At 48.8% G+C, this 21,739-nt stretch overlaps 1 protein-coding gene across 4 annotated transcripts in view; it reads right to left on the bottom strand.

The window, feature by feature from the left end:
• The window catches only part of DPP6 (dipeptidyl peptidase like 6), an 825,076-nt gene that overhangs the window by 73,656 nt on the left and 729,681 nt on the right, over positions 1-21,739 (bottom strand). For all 4 annotated transcript variants that reach the window (XM_038559795.1, XM_038559792.1, XM_038559793.1 and 1 more), the window contains exons 9-12: positions 21,548-21,702; positions 18,973-19,070; positions 4,655-4,778; positions 2,974-3,012 (exon numbers count right to left, since the gene is read on the bottom strand). In XM_038559795.1, coding sequence (XP_038415723.1) covers positions 2,974-3,012; positions 4,655-4,778; positions 18,973-19,070; positions 21,548-21,702 — 416 coding nt within the window. The remainder of the gene's footprint in view (positions 1-2,973; positions 3,013-4,654; positions 4,779-18,972; positions 19,071-21,547; positions 21,703-21,739) is intronic.

Below are 21,739 nucleotides of genomic sequence, written 5' to 3'. Positions count from 1 at the left end.
TCCTTTGTTGGCTCATGGGGATCCGTGTGGGGTCCATGCTGCGGCCTCGACAAGGATGGGGAGGAGACGAGAGGTGGGGAGGCTCAGGTCTGCTCCAGCCCACCCCCTGTTCCCAGAGCAGGAGACCAGAAGACCGCAGATCTAAGCAGACGGAATCCCTGAGGTCGATTGGGCTTCTCAGACTCTGGGGCTCCCAAATGACACCGTGTCCTGCTCCACCTGGTGCAGCGCCTGTGCCCGGAGCAGCAGGCAGACAGCTATAAGCCTTGAACATGTTCCTAATCCACCCTCCAGGGCCTCACAGTATCACGAAGGACATGGAGACACTATAGATGATTTTTGAAAGGCAGGATCCAGAAATTCCTTTCTGAAATTCTCCTTGAAAGGTCAGGAGACACTGCTGATGCTGGACTTTCCTCCCGCCACTGGAGCTCTGTTAGGGATGCCCAGAGAAACCAGGGCCTCCCCACACTCCCCGGGCAAGGCGGCTCGCTGGGCCACCACCAAGTCCCACTCCTTGCTCCAGCCCCGCCAAGACCGCTGACACTCGAACACACTGGACCAGACCCAGGAAAGCACCACTTTTTTGGAGGAAGTGATTCCTTTATAGGACCTGCCATCCTACACTCAAAACAGCATGCCGTATTTTTTTCAGTGGCTGTCTTAAACACGGTAGCTGTTTGTCAGTGAATGCCTTAAAGTCTGTATTTACACATTCATGCTCCTTTTTAAGTGCTGACTTGATTTTGCTCACTTGATTTTCCCACGTCGCATCCGGGCGGTCCATCTGGAGCGTAGCTGGTGTCCACCTTGTGTCCTCAGGTGGATGACAAGACGTGCCGCTGATAGATACAGAAACACCCTGTTGCTGATGGTGTCTCTACGGCCCCTCTGCAGCACGGACAAAGAGGCCAGCACGGTAGCTTGGCTATGCGGCCTCCGGACCCTGACGCTCAGCCAGGGGCGGCAGGAGGACAGGGGAGCCGCCGTGCACCCCCAGCTCCCTGAGAACACCACACTGCTGGGCCACCTCCAAGTCCCACTCCTTGCTCCAGCCCTGCCAAGACCTCTGACACTCGAACACACTTGCTGGACATGTTTGAGGTTTACTTTTGGTTGCCACACGTTGGATGCATGTGCATGTCTCATCTCCCTTTCCTCCCTGTGGATTGTTAAGAGCTGCTGCTCTAGAAGATCCATTTTTCAAAGGAACGTGCTGGGGCAAAATTCACATAAAATAAGACAAGACATTTTAATAAAAGCAAATAATTTAGGGGCCCTTAGTGTATTCACGACTTTGTGCAACCATCACCTGTGTCTGGTTCCAGAACGTTTCTATCACCCCATGCTCTTGAGGCTGTTAGTCCTGTCCCCTGTCCCTAGCCCCACCAGCCAGCAAACAGCTGTCTCTGCAAACTCATTTGTTCAGGACATGTCATATTCACGGAATCACACAATGGGTGTTTTTTGTTGTTGTTGTTCTGGTTCTTGTCCCTCTGCGGAATATTCTTAGCTGCACCGCTCAAGATGGCCAAAAGGCAGAGACAACCCAAAGCCCACCAACAGATCAATGAACGGTGGTCTCTCCATTCAACAGAGTATCGTTCAGCCACAAACAGGAAGGATGTTCTCGCGCTTGCCGACCAGGGGCTTGGGTGAAGTACCTGATTCCATTCTGAAATCCACACAGCCCAGGGGGTTGCTTGGTATGATCCAAATGTGTAGATCAGACGACCGTATGGGTAAGGGATTCTCTCCTGAGTCTCTCACGGCAGCCTCCCAGACATTCTATCTGATACAAGAAGGGTGTCACACATGTACCCGACACCTGTGCTCTTGTCTCGGGCCCTGGGGGCTTTGAGGAGCTCCACAGCTCAACGCCAGCCCCCTCCCCAAGCTCACACCTCACACAGTGCTCCAGCACATGCTCCTTCCTGTTATTTTCTTGGCTGGGACTTGGCACCCAGACATACATGTAGGAAACGGGAGTGGGCCTCTGGGCTAGTCCTCTTCCAGGTGAGGCAGGTGAGGAGGGCAAGGAGGGTGAGGAGGGGTTATTGAATAACCGATCATGCCCACTTGTGAGGCTGCCCCCCTTCTCCTCCTGGAATGACTGATGGAAGGTGGAGACGGATGGTGGATTCTAAACACAGAGGAGGGTCCCTGTCAGGCTGCATTTGCCTGTCGCATCCATAAGTGGGATGCCTGTGTCTGCTCCGCCTTGGTTCTTGACTCTCTGACCTGGTGGGACATTCCCCACACATTTCCAGGCAGTGTTGGTGCCCATAGGTTGGGTAGGAAGGAAGGAAGTTAGTAAAACTCTCTCACCTATTCTTTGCCAGGGTGTATTGTGAGACAAAGAGCAACAAGGACAGAAAAAAATAGTGTGGAGAGCTTTGTGATTCTGTGGCAGTTTGACTTTTCTTTTGTGATGGGGGCAGAGGGCACCCCCATCAGCCTCTCACACAAATCTCAAGACCTCAGAGTCTGTTTCACATGCATTTCTGGCCTGAGTCGGGACGGGAAACCCAGGGGGGCCAGGAGGCCAGGTCCCCAGGAAGGCCCAGGCTGAATGGCAGTGGGGTCCGCCTCCCACAAGACACCCACGAGCATGTGTGGACAGAAACGGGACCACTGCCACATTTTCCTTTCCTTTGGCTGTGGTAGAGTAGACTCAGGCGACTTTCATGGACTTGTCCTAGTTTCCCAAGAGGCTGTCACTTTGAGAACTGAGATCTCGCCAAGAGAGCTCAAGGCCATTGCCCGTGGCTCTGTGGTTCCATCGTGGGAAGTGGCGGCAAGAAGGGCCAAGCGGCCCCCACCACACCCCAGAGCCAGGAAGCTTGGCAGCTCCACCTGGGGATCTACCATGAGAAGCCACCCAGCCATGAGAACTCAGAAAGCCACCCTGTGGTGGCGGACCTGGTGGCTGGTGTAAACGGAGAACGTGACGAGTCAGACATGAAGAGTTACCTGTCTGTGAAGCCAGGCTTCGCTCTCATCCTCGTGTTTCTGAAATGAAATAAGAGCATTAGGGAAAGGATTTTTTGCCTGTTTTTTGTCTGTGACCAGCATTGCAGAAACAATTTGATTCCCCTACACAGCAGCTGCACACACACACACACACACACACACACACACACACACAGAGCCTAGGCCTGCCTGGGGAGGAGGCACCCCGCTCTCCGCCAGGTCTCGGTTATGGCTCCCAGCCCAACACAAGTGTCCCCGAACAAGAAAACACAACTTTCCCCAGCAATGAGAACATATCCATGGGTTAGGAATCCTTAGGACAATGTCCACACAGGAGCCCATTTTGGAGCAAGTCTCTAGGCTACGGCGCTGCAGGGACTTATATGTGCTCCTGTGGGTGTGTGTGGATACTTCTCTGATTTCCAGTTCACAGCTCTGGGTGATGATCCTGGTAGCCCAAAAAAACCAAAGGGGCTGAAAGTGTACATGAAGAGTCGGTCTCCCAGAGCTGCATGGAAGGATGCCTAATGGAGGACAAAACAATACCCAAAACACCTGTTTTACAGCTCTGCAGTGGGGGGCCTGCTCCGGGCACTGGTCTGGCCTCCAGAAAGGGCTTCCCTTGTCCGCAGATCCGTGTCAGGAAGGGGTCCCCATGCTGACACACAGGTTGGGTGTAGACGAGACAAGGTATACATCCTGGCTCCCTGGCTGTGTGTCTGCTCACTCCCTCCCTCCCTCCTTCCCAATCTGCTCTCAATCATATGGAACAACAGGTGCATCACTGGCCCACCTGAGGCCATTGGGTCACTCAGCTCCCCTCAACCCTGTGCTTGGTGCAATGAGAGCTGCTGCCTTCGGGCCTCCCCAGCCACAGCAAAGGTGCCCTGCCTGCCTTTCGCCTCCCTCTCTGGGAAAGAGGAACTTATGGTCCTAGGAGGAGTTTCTGAAACTCCTGAATGTATCTGAAACCAGCCTGGATGTATTAATGGGGTTTAATTGATTATTTCTTCTTCTTCTTCTTCTTCTTCTTCTTCTTCTTCTTCTTCTTCTTCTTCTTCTTCTTCTTCTTCCTCTTCCTCTTCTTCTTCCTCTTCCTCTTCTTCTTCTTCTTTTTTTTTTTTTTTACCTAGCACTAGGAGATCTACCTCTTAGGGCTAGACCTGCAAGTGTGGAGCACCCTCCTCCCCAGGAACCTTTTTGGCCTCAGTGATGACTTTCAGAGATAGAAGCCAGCCCACCCAGGGGCCAACCCATCCCAGGTTCCCCCAACCCCGGCTTGGTCAGATGGAGGACAGAGCTCACAAAAAGGGGAAGCGGGCTTGCAGGGACTGGGGCCCCAGGGACCCCTTCCGCTCTCTGATGTCAACTGGAGGACAAGGGGAATGCTCAACACAGGATAGAGTGGGCCCAGATAAAGGGGAAGAACACATCTGCGGACCAGGTCCCAACCTGGGGCCCCTTGGGGTCACTGATTGCATTAGCCACGAGTGTTGCAGCAGTGTCTGATTCACCACCAGGTGGCACCAACACCAAGGCTGGCGCAGCTTCCTGAGGAGCCTGCATCCTGGGAGTCCAAGCACAGGGACCCAGCCAGCCCCCAGCCTCCAACGCTCCAAAGACACCAGGGACACTGCCTCCCATACCTTTGTGCAGACCCCAGGGACGCCGCCTCCCGTACCTTTGTGCAGACCCCAGTGGTGGCGTCGCAGAGGGTGAGGATGGACACGTTCTGCGCCCGGCTCAGCCAGTTCACTGCCACCTTCGTGCTGGTGGCCCATTTCACCATGGTGATGTAGTACTCCCTGAAAACACCCAAACAGAGTGCATCAGCAGACCCCATGGGAACCAGGAGACCCGCACATCCCAGCCCCGGGCGCTGGGCCAACAACGGGGGATGGACACGTCACTTGAGGCTCTGAGACGGGGCTTCTCAAGAACACGACTCTGATGGGAAGCCAGCTCACTGAGGCAGTGAAGTGAGCCACACAGAAGCCCCTGGAACCCTTGAGGGCTGCGTGTAAAGTGCACACTTGTCAAGAGCAGCTGTCCCATCAGCCCACAGGCTGATGGCATCTGGGTCCTGCTCTGTGGGTTTTAGGAGTCATGTTGCAGCTAGCGCTGACCCACTGCCTTGATTTTCATGCCATGGCCCCGGCAAACACACAACTCCGGCTCGCTGGAGGCAGCAAGGGGGTCGCATGAGGGGCTGACAGAGCCAGAGCCAGGAAGGGCTTGGAGAGAGAGAGGCACTCACTCAGTGTGAGCTGCTGGAAAAACACCTGGGGCACGCAGAGGAAGGCTCGGGGCTCCCTCTCCTGTAAAGGCGAAACACCCAGGGACGTTCGCCAGCTAATTAGGGAAATTGGTTCATGGCTCTGGGCATTGGGCAGATTTGGTTGGATATCCCAGATGTCACATGCCTGCTTTTATCCAAACCTGAAAATACCATGGTGTTCTAGGCTACCCTGTACTTAGCACGAGGGGTGCTGGGGTTGCTGACAATGAATTCAACCACCCAGAGCCCTTCAAAATCGGGCTTTTAGGGAAAAAAATATGCTAAAGAGGAACAAGAAAAGACAAACAAGCGCACAAAAGATTATCCCTAGGTGAATTCTGAGAATGTTCTAGAGGCCAGCTAACCCTGTTCTATCACCTACCCCATCCATATCTATAATGAGATCTATTGTTCAGAATGATTACTTTGTGGTCTTACAAGATCCTTTATCACCGAAGACGGCAGCACATTCACTAGACAATGCCTCACTGGCTGGAGAGGACCATGCGTATACCCAATGATTATTTTCAACAGAAAGGCCTAAATCACCAGGTGCTTTCAACAAAGCTTTGGTTAACGAGGGGAGGAGATTAAATTGCTGTGTTCCCTATTTCTCAAATCCACTGGTTAATCAAATCTTCAAATATGTTAACCTAAGTCAGGAGCTGACTCAGGCTGCCACTCCTGTGTGAGGAGTGGGGGAGGCCCTGGAGCTGCCCAGCGAAGGCCTGGCCAACCCACCAGGGATGTGGCTGGTGAGGATGTCATTCAGGCATAATCCAGCTTTTGTGGTTTTCAACCTTCTCAATTGCTGTGATTTTTGAGATAGGGCTGTGTCTGTTCACACCATCTGCTAGCAGGCCCACAGGCCCAGGGACCTAGGCCTGTATGTTTACAGGATCTGCTCTCTCACACAATGCTGTCAGGCTCCTGCTCGGAGAAGGAGTGTGGCCTTTCAGCAGCTCCTCTGTGGATGCTGTCCTGTGTTTGCTTCACTGCCTGAGGGCTCAGAGCCCGTTTGTAATGTCAGGTCTGATCAACTCCTGGAATATTTGTAGGCATGAAAACATTTATTTAGCTTGGCCCTTAAAAATGACTCAGAATCTATGCCTAGCTCTTGCTTCACATATAATATTTCTTATTTTTAAATAACAACATAGATGATCCTTGGGTCCCTGTTCGATAGATGCTGGAGACAGCTAGCAGGAAGGGCCGTGGGGATGGACACAGAGTCCTGTATTCCTGGACCGTGGGGCCTGCTGGATGCAGATGCTCATACTGAGGGTAGTGTGGGAAGGTACAGTGACCAGCAAACAGATGTCATCTGGATGAAATCAAGGAGGAAAAAGCCAGATTTCCTGGAATGACCACTTTTCCCTCCACAACCTCCACACTGGTTAGGGAAGACTCCATTTTTGTTCCATTTGTTGGAAACATTCATTTGTCCTATGTGTTTTTCTAGGTCTTATGGTGTTCTTTTGCACAGTATTCATATAGACCAAATATTAAAGTCTTTCTTTTACTTTCCTAATTTGTGATATGAGGCATGTCGTAGAAAGGAGGAAATAATCACACCACAAATCAGGACAGTGAAACCTGGACTCACTTTGCCAAGTGGACACTGGCAGTGGCCCTGACAAAGGGCAGGTGCAGTGTCACAGTGTGGGGGGCGGTCTGTGGGCTTTGCATCCACACCCCACATTGCATGGAACTTGAATCCTCAGTTCCTCTTCCGTGTAATAGGAATTTCAAACAAGCTGATGGCACCTTAGAGATTTTATGGTGATGAAATATGATGACAATATTTTTTAGAACTCTTTAAACAATAAAAATTATTAAGGACTCCATAAAGATGACATAGATATCTCTATGTAGGCAAGTGGTGCTGCTTCCCCGTTAGGTGGTTACAGAACTTTTAGTCATGTTCCCACTTGTTAAAGCACTTGGGAGCCTTCAGTCTGAGTCCCCTTCAGGACTTCACACCCATCTCATTACTTGTACAGAAACATCTCTTCTCGAACCAACATTTCCTCATCCCGTGAATAGCATCAATGACAAGGCTTCATGCCAAATAGGTTCTGGTTATTTAAAAATATCAAGTCAAGTCATAAAGATAAAGCATTGCCAAGGACCGATGAGATACAGAACCTCACAAAGTACCACTCTGGAGAGAATAATATTCTTTCACTACGTAAGGTCTGTTAGTCACACCATATGCTCATAGAAGGGAAAATACAAACTTTACCCACTTCTGAAACTTTCTCTAAGGAGAAATCCAGAGTAGGTAAGCAAAGTTCTCCTGGTTCCCTACACATTTTCCATTGTCTGTAATTTCAAAGTTGTTAGCCTAATGGTTACATGCAGGAAACAGCGCAGACTCTGACATCGGGGCTAGTGTCAAGGACCAGGGCCATGTCCATCAGGGTCCTGCTGATGACTTAGGGGGAGGGTCTGTTTGGTTGTCCCATTTTGGTGTGAAGATTTCTAGCACACAGTATCAACCGCTTAGCAAATCTGAGGTAGACTTTAACCAACTTTGTGTCAATGAGCCTATAAAGACACAAAGGAGGCGCAAAATCACAATACCATGAAATGTGAATGTTGAAAATTTCCAACAACCACACCACAGATGCAGGTACATGAAGCCAAACAATGGGATGCCCATCTGTGCTTCACACTTTGAGGCAAGCAGTAGCCGAGCAGGAGAGTGTGATTCTCCTTCCCCGGGTCTTAATTATCTTTCCTCGGGAACACCAACCTTATACCAGCCAGAAATTGGGGAAGTCAAGCCTTTGCTACCTCAGTGTCACAGAAGATCATGATTTTTCATAGACACCTATTGACTAAGAATGTCACACACACAAAAATCTAAAGAAGGTGGAAGGAAACTCTCAACTCAGCCCAGCAGAGGCACACCAGATGGATACAGGTTAGACTCTGTCTCCCAACTCCATCTGAGAAGGCTCAAGCAGCACCTGAAAGTTCAGAGTCGAAAATAACCTTCGTATGGCATCTGTTGCCAGATGTCAGGGGTGGGGGGATGTCTCCTTCCTGAGGTGGAAGACAACAAAAGTCACCAAACGACACAGATGAAGGAAGGGGGGATTATACTGACAACATAAAAGCAGAACAGAACCCTAAGAATACAGGCTGAGATGGAAGAGGGGGGGATAAAAGACTAGAGGGCAACCGCATCTGAAGGTGAGAGAAACTGGGCTCAGAGAAACTGAAGAAAATTGGGGAAGCTCCCTCAGAAGGCAGAGGAAGGTGCCACAGAGATGAAAGGAAGGAACGCAGACTGTCCTCCTGTCCAAGGATGTCAGAGCTTCTTGCGGACAAACCAGAATGATGGGAAGAGGACCATCTCCAAAACTTAGGGATGAGATGTCTACATGAGTAGAACAGGATCTAAATGCAGGTGAAAAGGATTTTCCATATTCTGGGGAAGTTAATAAAATGCCTAAATATGTTTTTTAAAAGATTTTATCTATTAGAGAGGGAGAGAGAGCATGAGAAAGAGAGCACAAGCAGGAGGGAGGGGTAGAGGGAGAAGCAGGCTCTCTGCTGACCAGAGAGCCTGATGCGGGGCTCAATCCCAGAACCCCGGGATCATGACCTGAGCTAAAAGCAGATGCTTCACCAACTGGGCCACCCAGGAGCTCCAAAATATGTTCTAATAGAATCTTTGAGTTCTGAAGAAAAAGAAATCTCACCGTAACCTAGTAATAAGGAAATATGTTTTGATAAATGATCAAAATTTAGGCTGATATCAAATTTCCCTACTGTTCTAGGTCTAAGGGGTATTTAACATTTCAGTGTTTTTAACAAGCAATATCTCCTATTTGAATATACCCTACACTGAAAACAATTCAAAATTTAAAGGCTCAAAATTAAAAGCTTAGCTTGTAAGAAGATAATCCCTAAAATCAATCATTCACAGTCCCAAACCAGTATCAATTTGATTACAAATTTGAAGTAAATATCAGAAGTAATTATTAAGTGACAAGAATATTATAAAAGAAATATTGGGTGACTGTTTCATAAAATCATAAATATACCAAATTTTCAAAGCGTATTACAAACAAATGGCAGCACACATCACCATGATGAAACAGGAAGAGACATGTAAGGGGAAGGAATACAAACATACCACATTCCCAGAATAGGAAACTAAAGGTAAAATACTTTTTAAAATGATGAATCATTTGAGAAGGTCTGAATTGATTCTATTGAAGCTTCATGAGGGAGAGATCACATTGCCTTCCTCATTTCTGTATTTTCAGCACCTGCAAGATGCTTCACATATGGTGAATACTGAATGCTTTGTAAAGGACCAAACTTCATTCTAACAGAAAGACCATTGGGTTTCTTTACCGAGAGGAGATCATCTAATAAAAACAATTCTAAAGCTCACATATAAGAAGAAATGGAAAAAATAGCCAAGATAACCAGTTTTAAAAAGGAAGACCTGCAAGAAGTATTTATACCAAGAATTGCTAATTAGAGACCAGGCTGTAGATTGTTTACTGATGGAATGGCCAGTGTATCTATAAGTGGATGCGGTCTTAAATCACAATGGTTTAAGCATTTTGTGATCACACAAGATCAGAATAGTTTATATAATAATTTAATATCTAATAAGAATGTCATCAGGATAGAAGGTGACATATGGTCCAAAAGACAGTGGCTTTAACCCGGGATAGTAGTGGGGGGTCCGGGAACAGCCTTGTTGCAAACATGGTAGAGAATAATTAGCCCATACTGGGGTATGCAGGAGAGAGTACTTGTGAAGATAGGTGTGAGGGAAAGGGCAATGCAACAGAATATCTAAGAGAGTTTGAGGGAAAATAATGAGGGTAACATAAAGTGGAGTAGTTCAAGTGAAAAATAAAACAACTTATAACTCCAGGAAAAACAAAATACTGAACAAAATGAGATTTAGTGACAGCTTCAGTATGAAAGACTTGTTTATGATAAAGTCAATGCTATTTATTGATTTTAACTTCTTAGAAGCACCCACCAGCTCCAAGGGTCATCTCGTGACGGATCTCCATGTCCATCTCTGCCCTTACTAACTGTTCTCTGAAGGAATAAACATATGGGCAGGCCATAAGGTGCTCTGGAATAAGAAGTTGGCTGCAGTAAAAGGAGGAGAGAAAACAGGATTTAAAGCAGAATGATGATTGAAGAAGGTGAAATGGAGCAGGGCTTTGAAAGACACAAGTATTGATCCATTATTGAGATGAAGGGAGATGCTGAAATATTCAGATCATCACAGAAAATAAATGACCATATTTTGAGGATCTTAGAAGTTTCATTTTAAAAAGAACATGTTGGCAAATTGAACTCCAATTAGAAAAAATAAAAAAATAAAATAAAAAGAACATGATATGAAAATATTAATAGGAAGCAAAGATTTCTGGAAGAAATGCTACTCATTTTCTCTGTATTCTAAAGCATTTTATCCACCAGTGAATAACATGTGTTCATTCCAAGAGCACCGAGGTAGGGTTTAGTGTGGTGTGCACACAGTTCCAGGTGCTGGCAACACAGACAGCCAGCCCCTTGCTGTAAGGAAGCTCACAGTCTGTGGGGAGACAAATCCCTAATTTCAGGGCAGCATAAGGATTGCCCTACTCTGAGAAGGATGAGGGTAGAGGGTGTGTTGAAAAGCACAACTTGGCTGAGAAAACATAACAACATTCCCACAAATCTCCAGCCAAAGGTGCCTTCAAATCAAAATATGCTGACTCTTCCTGGTAACCAGTATATGAATTTTTTATTAGTCCATTTGTTTGCCATAAAATATTAATATGGCATTGTCTCTCTCACAGGGATTAGTGTGCCGTGTCAGTTCTTGGTATTCCAAATTCTGTCAAAGATTCCAACAGTTGTGTGGCCATTAAGGGCAAGGGAACAAAAGGTCTGTTTATCTAGTGAAATAAAGAGCCTGCAATTAGCTCTGGCATTTTCTCAGCAATGTTCATTCCATGAATAAATCCAGAGCGAAAACATACTTTGAGAATTAAAAAAAAAATTATGTTCTTTAATAGGCAGTGTTGAGCCCACTGAAACACCACCAAATACCAAATGCTGCCCAGGATAAAACGCACAGCTCCATATCTGAGCATGTCCTCAGAGCCATCACATAATTGTAGAAAAATATCTGCAGGCAGGTTGCATTTTGCAGAATATAAAAATGTGGTGACTGTAAGACAAATTACTATTTGATGTATACTTCCATAATTTTACTTTCAATGGAGTAGTAGATCATGTTATCTTTCTCTTCCATCGTAGAGACTGGCTATAATGCAGGGCCAATTGTCAGGATGAGGGAGAAGGAAGTAAGGGAAGAGCTACCTTAGGGACTGTGGAGTCCTCATTCAACAGTTTATATACTTTGAATATGAAGGGATTCAGTGACTAGGAGATGTGGAGGCAAGTGATGGAGGTGATAGGGCATGAAGGTTATAGTGATGGTGGTAGTGGTGGTGATGGTAGTGATGGGGCTAGTGATTGGCAGTGGTGGTGGTGGTGGTGATGCTACTGATGCTGGTGGTGGTGATGGTAGTGATGGTCAGGTTGGTTATGGGGGTAGCAGTGGTGATGGTGGTGGTGGTGATGATAGTGATTGGTAGTGGTGATGGCAGTGATGGCGGTGGTGATGGTGGTGATGATGGTGATGGTGGTAGTTGGTGATGGAGGTGTTGGTGGTCGTGGTGTTGGTAGAGGTAATGGTGGTTGAGACAAGGTGGTGGCAGTATAGTTATTAGTAACAAGGGACTGAGGCTGAGGTCATGAGCAACAATGATCCTGTTTTTGTGTGATGTTTCCATTGCTCTGGTGACTTCTGTCCTCCCTCTATTTCTTAGTAAAGACCTGTATTAGATTCACGGTACTGATCTCCCAGCAAGTCCCTATTTTGTATAGATTGAGAAGGAAGAAGGCTGCATTTCCTTATCATGAGTGGTGGATATGGAAGAGGCACCTGGTGGCAGAGGAGGCCATGAGGATGCAAGCTCCTAGGAATTGCAGAAATCTAGACCATGTGCACAGTTAAAGCAGAGAGCTGCATGTACACACAGGAATATGCTAGGTCTTTACATACTGCTGAGTAAAAAAGACCAGAAACAGGTCTACACACACACACACACACACAAACATATATGTCTGTATCCACGTACATCACAATGCCACACATGTAAAATGAGCATGCACACATACAAACAGCAATGCAGCCTCTACCAACATTAATGGGAGAGGGACTCAAATAGATTTAAGTAGGTGCCTATGTAGTAACTTCACTGACATCAGCCGTAGCAACATCTTTCAAGATAATGTTTCCTGAGGCAAGGGAAAAACAAGAGCAAAAATAAAGTACTAGGACTACATCAAAACAAAAAGCTTCTGCACAGTGAAGAGAACAATCAACAAAACTAAAATACAACCTATAGAATGGGAGAAGATATTTACAGATTACATATCAGATAATAGGTGAGTATCCAAAACACATAAAGAACTTATACAACTCAACGTCCAAAAAAACAAATAATCCAATTTAAAAATGGGCATAAGACATGAACAGACATTTCTCCAAAGACGACATCCAGATGGCCAACAGACACATGAATAGATAGATGTCAACACCGCTCATCATCAGGGAAATGCAAATCAAAGCCATAGTGAGCTATCACCTGACTCCCGTCAGAATGGCTAAAATTAACAATATAAGAAACAAGTGCTGGCGAGGATGTGGAGAAAAAGGAACTCTTGTGCACTGTTGGTGGGAACTCTGGTGTAGCCACTCTGGACAACAGTGTGGAGGTTCCTGAAAAAATAATTGCACCACTGGGTATTTACCCAGAAAATACAAAAACACAAGTTCAAAGCGATACATGCACCCCTGTATTTACTGCAGCATTATTTACAATAGACAAGCTATGGACACAGCCCAAGCGTTCATCAGCCGATGAATGGATAAAGATGTGGTCTATACACAATGGCATATTACTCAACCATAAAAAGAATGAAATCTTGCCATTTGCAAGGACAGGGATGGATTGAGAGAGAATTATGCAAAGCAAAATAAGTCAGAGAAAGATTAATACATGATTTCAGTCACGTGGGGAATTTAAGAAACAAAACAAATGAACAAAGAAAACAGGAGATAACAAAAAAAACCCCAGACTCTTAGCTGTAAGGCACACACAATTGGTCACCAGAGGAAAGGGGGTAAGGGGATGTGGGAACAGGTGAAGGGGATTAGGAGCACACTTGTCCCAATAAGTACTGAGTATGGCACAGAAGTGCTGAGTCACTACACTGTGCACCTGAACAAGCACTGTATGTTAACTACGCTGGAATTAAATTAAAAACAATAAGGAAGAGACACAATTTAAAGAAAAAAATGCATTTGAACAAAGTAGTTGATATCAGTAAATAAAAAAATCAAAGACTCATGAAAAAATAATAATGGTGTCTATGTGGCAGGGAGCATGGGAATAGGGACTGTGGTAGAAACGAACACGTCGATGAAAAGAGCCAGGCCTGGCAGTGCCCAGCAGCGGCCGTCCATGAGGTAAGCAGATCGGAATCCTCGCGACTGGAGGCTCAAATGAACAAGCTGGAGTGGAGGAAAATACACTGAGAGCCTTCTGCAGGCCAGGGAAGGGGCAGCAGGAGGGCAAGCAGCACCCAGCCGCACCCCAGCCCAGTGCACTGGGGATCCTGGAACCGGGCCCCTCCCCGGGCAGTCGGGATTTGGAGAATAAAAACGTGTGGGCGCAGTGGACATGTCTCTAGACTGCTCCTGCGGGTTTCTGCTGCACCCCGCTCACGGCTCTAGAGAGGCGCTAGGAAACCCACAAAACACAACAGCCAGCGTTTTATCCGTGCAGCGGGTTTCTGCAGGAAATTGTACAAACTGTAGGACCCACCGCGCAAATGATTCTGCTGAGGTTCTCCACCCACGGGCACGCTTGGGATCCCCCGCTCAGCTCCCCAAGGCGTCGCTGCCCTGCCCCTACCCCTTTCTCCGCCAGTTGCTGTTCCCCGTTACCTTTCCTGTTTCCCAAGACGGCCTCAAACGTGGCTCAGGAAACCCTGCACCCAACCACTTGGCGAGGCTGTCGCCCTGGCACCTGTCACTGTGGCTCCCTCCACGCTTCACCTCGGCCACGGACCACCAGCTGTCTGGCTTTCTGGACCGTGGGCCACCAGATGGGAGAGGCCACCCAGGGTATAACGCAGTGTGTGGCACAAAGCCACAGCCAGTGAGTGCTTGTAGAAAGATCCGGAAGCCCAGATTCAATCTTCCCTGTATGTGAGAACCCTCGGTGGGGAGGTCAGGCTGCTTAGAGAGCCGACAACACATTAGACAGCTGACAGATGAGGGGCTTTATGTCTTCCCCCTGACGGCTCCTGACCGGCCTGCTGACAGTGACCAGAATTCTCCGCAGCTCTCTGGAGGCTGTCCAGCCGCCTGGCGCAGGGCCCAGTGCCTGCTTTCACACTCTGTGTGGATCCAGACACCTTAACCTCTGCGTTCCTCAGTGTCTCCATCTGGGGGGTGGGGGCAGCCGGAGCCGTGTGAAAGCCCATGGGGGGCTGATCTTGTGCCCTGGAGAGTCACCAAGACCGGCCAGCAAATCTAGAAGCAAATCTAGAAGCCCAGTTGGGAGGGGAGGAAAGATAGACATGGTCCCGGGGTCACAGTTTTACCACTGAGTCCACAACACAGAACTGCTAGACCACCTGCCCGAACCCCGGCCCCGTGCTCCCCACTCCTCTGGAAGCCTGGATCCTGGAATTCCCCAGATCCTGGCTGTGCCTCCAAACCCTCCCCTGCCGGCCCTCTGCCCTCAAAGGGATTCCCCTATCCTCCTGCAAAACTCGTAAAAGAATCAATATCTATTTTGTGGCACTGAATTTTTTTAAACACGATGTATTTCTGTGTCGTCTCTCTCTGCCTAGATTGCTGGGGGCACGGCGTCGGTCCCCTTCCCATCTACACTCCTCTGCACGGTACGTGTGTCTCATTTTTACCTTTCCTGGATTAGTTGAAAGAAACCAGAATATGTTGCCCCAAGATACGCCTTTTTGACATAAAAATTATTCTGAGCCGAAGGCAATTAAGAAGGAGCAAACCCCCCCCAAAAAAGCTCCTCCCTTTGTCTAAAGGCAGGAAACAAATTCCCCTTTTACTGGCGACGATGGACTCTTGGCCCAGAGATGCACCAGGGGATCTGCAAACACGCCTTCCTCTCCCATGGCCTGCTGTCCTTGGAAACCTGAAGCTGCTCTCCTGTATCCTGTTAATTCTCCGCATGTTTATTGTTCCTGCCCGAAGGTGCTACGTAAGAGGCAGATCCGAACTGCTGCTTTGTTACTTTTCAGATTTTCACCATCTGATATGCTGCACGCACATGAATCAACTATTTGATTTTTTGTTGTTGTTGTTCATCTACCTTTTAGTCAAGGAGTCCCACCTGAAAACCCAAGATGGACAGAGGTGAAGTGCTGTCCCCTCCCACCCCACAGTATCCTATATCCCAGATGGCAGGATGCCATCAATGGCCAAACGTTTCCAAAGGGCTGGTTCTTAGAAAGGTACCAACCAACCAAAGAAATCTCAACCTTTGAGAATCCAATCGAAGTCAGATTTTACCGGCTACACATTCTGTTCACGGGCCTATTTGACAGGTTTCCTGAGCTCTTCCTGTGTTCTAGGTACCACCCCAGACTGGAGGGCAAGTGTGGCACCCACCAGGCCCAAGTCCCTGCTCCTGGACCTTGCCCTGGCCGCCAGCAGGATCAGGTGCCTGGTTCTGTGGGTGAGGATCCTGCAGGGTGGAGGGGAGACAGGAAAGTCAGAGGTCTGAGCATGGCGGCCAGGCTACAGGCAGCAGGATTCTGGAAGGAGCTCGGGAAGTCTGTTTTGACCATGTCCGGTTTGCAAGGCCATTTGGAGATTCTCAAAATTCATCTGAGGCCTGTGAAGAGGCAACGAGATCCCTGAGTACTTGTCCAGTGCAAGCCTGGGTTCAGCTCTTGATCGACTGGAGACCCTGCCGACACCGAGGGGTCTCCTGGGTGTTTGCAGGTGGATCAGCTATCCCTGGAGGTCAAGCTGAGGGGCCTGCTAGGTCTATAACCTGGTAAACCTCCCCTGACACTTCTCTGTTTCACTGTTCACACACACCTAGCTTTGCAAGCACCTCTGCACTGGTTCTGACAGCTCCCCGGTCTCCTAACTAGTTCAGGAGTTAAACAAAATCTTGGACCCATGCTCATTTACTTTGCCCAGAGCCTTGGCACCTGGGCATGGCTGGATATGCGAACCACAGTGAGGATGGGCTCAGATCTAGAAGCTGAGGGGTGGCGTTGACAGCTACGAGACAGGGTGTCTGCCCGCACAATATCACCTGACATCTATCGCCACTTCTGTAGGTAAAGCATATCTCCATTCTACATGGGATGGGTGATGGAGTGCTGTCCCCAAGGCCCCAGGACTAGGATTTGAACATAGGTAGCTGGCTCAAGAACCTTCACTCTGGAGAACCAGTTGTTCTCCATGTGGGGACATCTGGCCAAGACCGGGGACCATCGCAACCCAAGGTGGGCCCCCCACAGCAAAGACTCATCAGGCCTCACATGTCCTAGTGCCAAGGTTGAGAGAGGTGCTGTCGCCCTGCAGACTAGCTGGGCCTCCACCTCCTGCATTGCATGCATCTTGGTGGCCCGACTCACACCCGCATGATCCAGCTGCTGGTAATGATCTGCTCCATCTACACTGCCGTCCCTACATCACATGCTCCATGTTTTGTTCCCCGCTATGCTGGCAGTGTTCACACTGACAGCTGGCAAAGGAAATGTTCGATAAACATCAGCTCACATTTATTCTATGATTTCTGATGTACCTGGGCTCCCATTGGAAAAAAACCTCAAGGATGTGCGACAGAGGAGGAAGATGAGAAAGCGTGACTTTTCCATTTTACAGATTTATACCACACGGGAGGAGCATTATTGCATTTTGCCTATGAAATCAGAGCAGAGAACCCGAAACCAGCATCTGAACTTCAAGCCCTGATGGAGGCTAATTTTTCATTGTCCTTGAAGCTAATCAAGCCTGCGGAAACAGCATCACCAAATTGACTAAATGAGATTTTCAATTAACTCAAACAGATGGCTTAAATTTTCCAGGTGACTTTCCATATTAATTCAGAGAGTTTGCTGGACCAGGCCCCGGGAGGGCCTAGCAGGGATGGGGGCTGAGAGAAAAACAATCAAACACTGAATCTTCGGGAGAGAAGACAAAGCAACACCTCGAACTTTTCTTCGGCCCCAGCAAATGCATCATCAGCCAAATTGATTCAACTCCTCCCCTTCCCTACTGGCCAGCACACACACGGAAGGCACTGGGAACCCCTGGGCCAGTCTCTCAGGGGCCAGCTCATAGCCTCTGGGGACATTGTGACCCTGGAATGCAGAGGAGACCCATCCTGGGCAGGGAGACAGGTAGCGAGGAGCCATGTATGGAGCACAGGAGTCTGTGCTGCCCGAGGACCGCAGCATTTTACTTTCTAATGAGCAGGAAAAGTGAAAGAACCTCTGTGGAAGTCTGCAGAGGCTCAAGCTTATGAGGTGTGAGCAGACGGGTCTCACTAAGGAGGTCACTGCAGGAGACCACCCCACTCACAGAAGACCAGCAGTACCAAGTACCCAAGCACCCAGTCCTGGGCAGAGCCTGTGGAGGAGCCTCAGTGGCTGGGGCCACAGCACCTGCCCTTCCAGAAGCTGCTCGAACCTACTAATTATAGTAAAGGCCTGGGTTAGAGTTATGGCAAAATTTGGGGTGGGTTTCTATGGAGTCTCAGAACGAGTCATTCTTGGCTTGACTTGACCCATTTCTAGACTTTGAAGGTCTATCAATGAGTGGGTCCTGGTGCCTGTACAGTGGGATCCTCTTTTTTCAGCCTCCCATCAATAGCTCACCATGGAAGGATGACGTAAGTAGGCTCTGCAAGTATCCTCAGTCCCCAGGCTGAGTTTGAACTTTGGGATAGGATGAAACTGATATTCAGAGCACTTTGGCTAGAGAGATCCTACTCAGTTGTTTTGATTGATTAAAAAAAAAAATCTACCTAAACCCGATGTTAATGATAACAGGACAGTTACCTTTGTCAATGTGTCTCAACATCTCCCAGGCTATCTCACCAACCAGGAGATGTGGCTTATTGGAATATAGGCTTTACCACGAGTCTCGGGAGCTGGCAAAGTAAAGCTTTGCAAAGTAAAGTAAAGTAAAGTTCTGAAGTACTGCTCTTAAATGGGGTGCCATTTACAGGACGACCCAATTACATGTATTTTCATGGGGGGTGGAGATTGCATCCATTCACTCAGTGGGTGTTCTCTAGCACCTCCCTTGTGAGCTGATGTGCCCGGGTGGAGGCGTGCGGCGGACCACACGTGCCCCTTCCCAAGGAGCCCAGCCTCCCCGGGAGGGTGCTCTGCTCCCGATTAACTAAGAAATAGCAGTACTGGTTTGAAGGAGGTTCCTTTGCAGAAAACCAAATCATGAAGCAGTAATGAAAGCTTTAGAAAACATTACCTTTTTCCTGGATGTTTAAATTAGCAGTAAAATGAATCTGGAGAGACCATGTAAATGAATGTTCATCTTATTATTGTTATTTTTTTAACATAATGGAGAAAAGGAAGCAGACCTCATCCGTGGATCATCCGGTGGCATCATCTCCAGATCGTGGGTGGGTCCATTTAAGCCGATGACGTGTAGGGAAATGCTGGGGTTTTCACAGCCAGCCTGTGAAGTAAAAGGGAGGAGGTGTGAGTGAGCCTTCCTGTGGGGTGGCGCCTTACTGGGGCAAAGCCCGCCCTCCCCAGGAGATGCCCAGGCAGGACTCGGGGGGCTTTGGGGTTAGTACTCCTGAGCACAACTGGCTGAGAGCAGGTCCCCCATGCACAGAACCTGACGGAGGGCAAGAGGTAACTGGGCCGGCGCCATTCCTTCCCCAGAAACCCTACTCCCTTCTCATTCCTCCCAGAACCTCTGATTATTATCATGAGCTCTGGAAAAGGAACCAGACAAGGGGTAGGAGAGGAATTCCTGGAGGTGATGCCCAGAGGTGGTGAGGCAGGCCAGATGAACGTTGGCCATGGCCCAACGTGGGGTAAAGGGAAGTCCCTGGAAAAGGGGCTGGGTGGGTTCTGCTCCACATCACTGTTCCCCGCACCGAGCTCCCTCCTCTAGGGGAACAGCACCACTTGGAAGGGGAAGATGTGTCAGTCCGCATCAGCGGGACTGCTGGGTCTGTCAGACACCCTCACTTCCTCTGTACCCTACATGCATACATGTCGGGTTTGCCAGTATGGGGCAGGAGTCTGGCAGGTTCACCAACTCATGCTTCTGACATAGGAGAGGGTATGATAGACAAGGGGCACCTGAATTCTGGGCATTCTCTTGGCCAGCATACGTTGCCTTTCCATAAAAACACGAACCATCTGAGGTATCGTAATTCCGATTTCACCTAGCCCAGGGTTCACAGGAAAACCAAGATGGCTTTTGGGTCATGACTCCTACATTGGGGAAACCCCTGTAAAAAGGTTTACCAGGGAAACCACTGCATCTCTGGGTGGTTTGATGAGTCAGGCGGCCACTGGCCACACTGGGCACATGGAGTGGGGAGTAGAAGGGTCCAAATATTGGGCATTATTTAAAGGTTTCAGCATTATTTAAAGGTTTCTGAGTAAAATTCTGGACTCTTACACATGATGTAGAGTTAAATTCAATCCAGACCAGCTGAAAAAGGATTGAGACAATTTTGTCCACAGGCAAACCCATGCGGTGTGTTGACATGTAGACGCTCCCAGAACGGGAGAACAGCAGAGACGAAGGCTGTGCCCTGAGAGCTGGGACCTCCCTGGATAGCGGCCACACCAATCAAAAAGCTACGGGAAAGGCTCAGGATCACCAGGTGCTGTGGACTGAACGTCTGAGTCCCCCATTCCCCAATTCAAAATTCCTATGTCGAAGCCCCAACCTCCACAGTGATGGTATCTGGAACTGAGGCCTTGGGGAGGTGGTTATGGCTGGGGAGGTCATGAGGGTGGGGCCCCATGATGGGATTAGTGCCCTCATACAGAGAGAAAGAGACACCCGAGCTCACTCGCTCTCGGCCACATGAGGACACAGGGTCTGCAAGCCAGAAACTGGGTCCTCACCAGAACCCACCTTACTGGCTCCCTGACCTCAGACTCCGAGTCTCCAGGGCTCTGAGAAATAAATGTTTGTTCTATGGATCCTGAGGTGACTGTACACCAGGTGTTTCTTTTCTCTGGCCTGGGGCTCTGGGCACCTCATTGGCCTCACTTGTACATCGCTGCCCCTCTTGCTGCCAACTGCAGGTTGGCACGTCTTGTATTCCTGGTACATGAGGCCTGTGGCCTCAGCTCTCCAAGCCATCTGGTGTTTGGGGAGCTGTGGCTCCATGCTCGCTGGCAGAGGCTTGAGGGGTCCTTCCAAGGCAGCCCCAGATGGGAAAGCGAGCGCTCTGTCACCAGGCAGGTGCAGGCAGGGAGCAGCTCACATCTGCCTGGCCCACGGGCCTTGGCGGGGTCTAGTGAAGCTGGTGGGTAGCCGGGCGGCCGCAGCCATCCTGCCAAACAGCAGTGTCTCTCCAGTTGAGTGGGCTGCATAAAATTTGGTGTCAGGTCCTCCCTTCATGCCAGGATGCTGTAATTCGCTAACAAAGTGAGGGTTAGACATGTGGACCCCCTCCATACTCAACTGCACCCTTGCCGTTCTCTGTGCCAACAACTGGTCCAGGAAGCACTTTGAGCCTACAGGTCAGAATATGGCCAAGCACAAAACAGCCCGGCCCAGACCCAGGGGACCAGCGGCAGACAGAGGTCCCTCTGACCGCCCAGAAGCCATGTTCTAACATGGGTATTTGAAGAGAGAGAGCCCCAGGAGCAGGCAGTGGGAGTTTCTGTTGCCATGGCATCACAGGTGGAGGTAACGTATTTATTTTGGTTCTAATGAAGCTTAGACAAATGATTAACAGTAGTTCAATTATTTAAAATAGAATAAACCTGCCAACAAATTCAACTCGGCAAAGATGGGAATTTAATGCAATGTAATAGGGAATAATTAATCTCGTCTCTGTTTACTGCATTGCTGGTAACACGTCTGATTATATAGCTCCACATCTGGAGTCGCCTGGGTTGGAGGATGCTGATGGAAAAGGCGGAGCATTTGTTGTACCGTTACCCCTCGCCTACCTTAGGGTAGTGGTAGGGCTTCACAGTGGGGTAGATGGAGCCGGTGTAGGTTGGGAGCTCCATGATAGGCACGCGGGAGTCATTGATGGTGGCGTAGGCGAGCCTCGTGCCATCCGGGGACCACCAGTGGGCGATGTGAGTCTTCAAAATCTCCTCTAGGGGAAAACAAAGAGGGGGAAATGTAGAGAGGCA

This window comes from Canis lupus, chromosome 16, assembly GCF_011100685.1.
Source record: "Canis lupus familiaris isolate Mischka breed German Shepherd chromosome 16, alternate assembly UU_Cfam_GSD_1.0, whole genome shotgun sequence".
NCBI lineage: Eukaryota > Metazoa > Chordata > Mammalia > Carnivora > Canidae > Canis > Canis lupus.
Note: the sequence above shows the minus strand (reverse complement) of the source record. Positions and strands in the feature narration are given on the sequence as shown.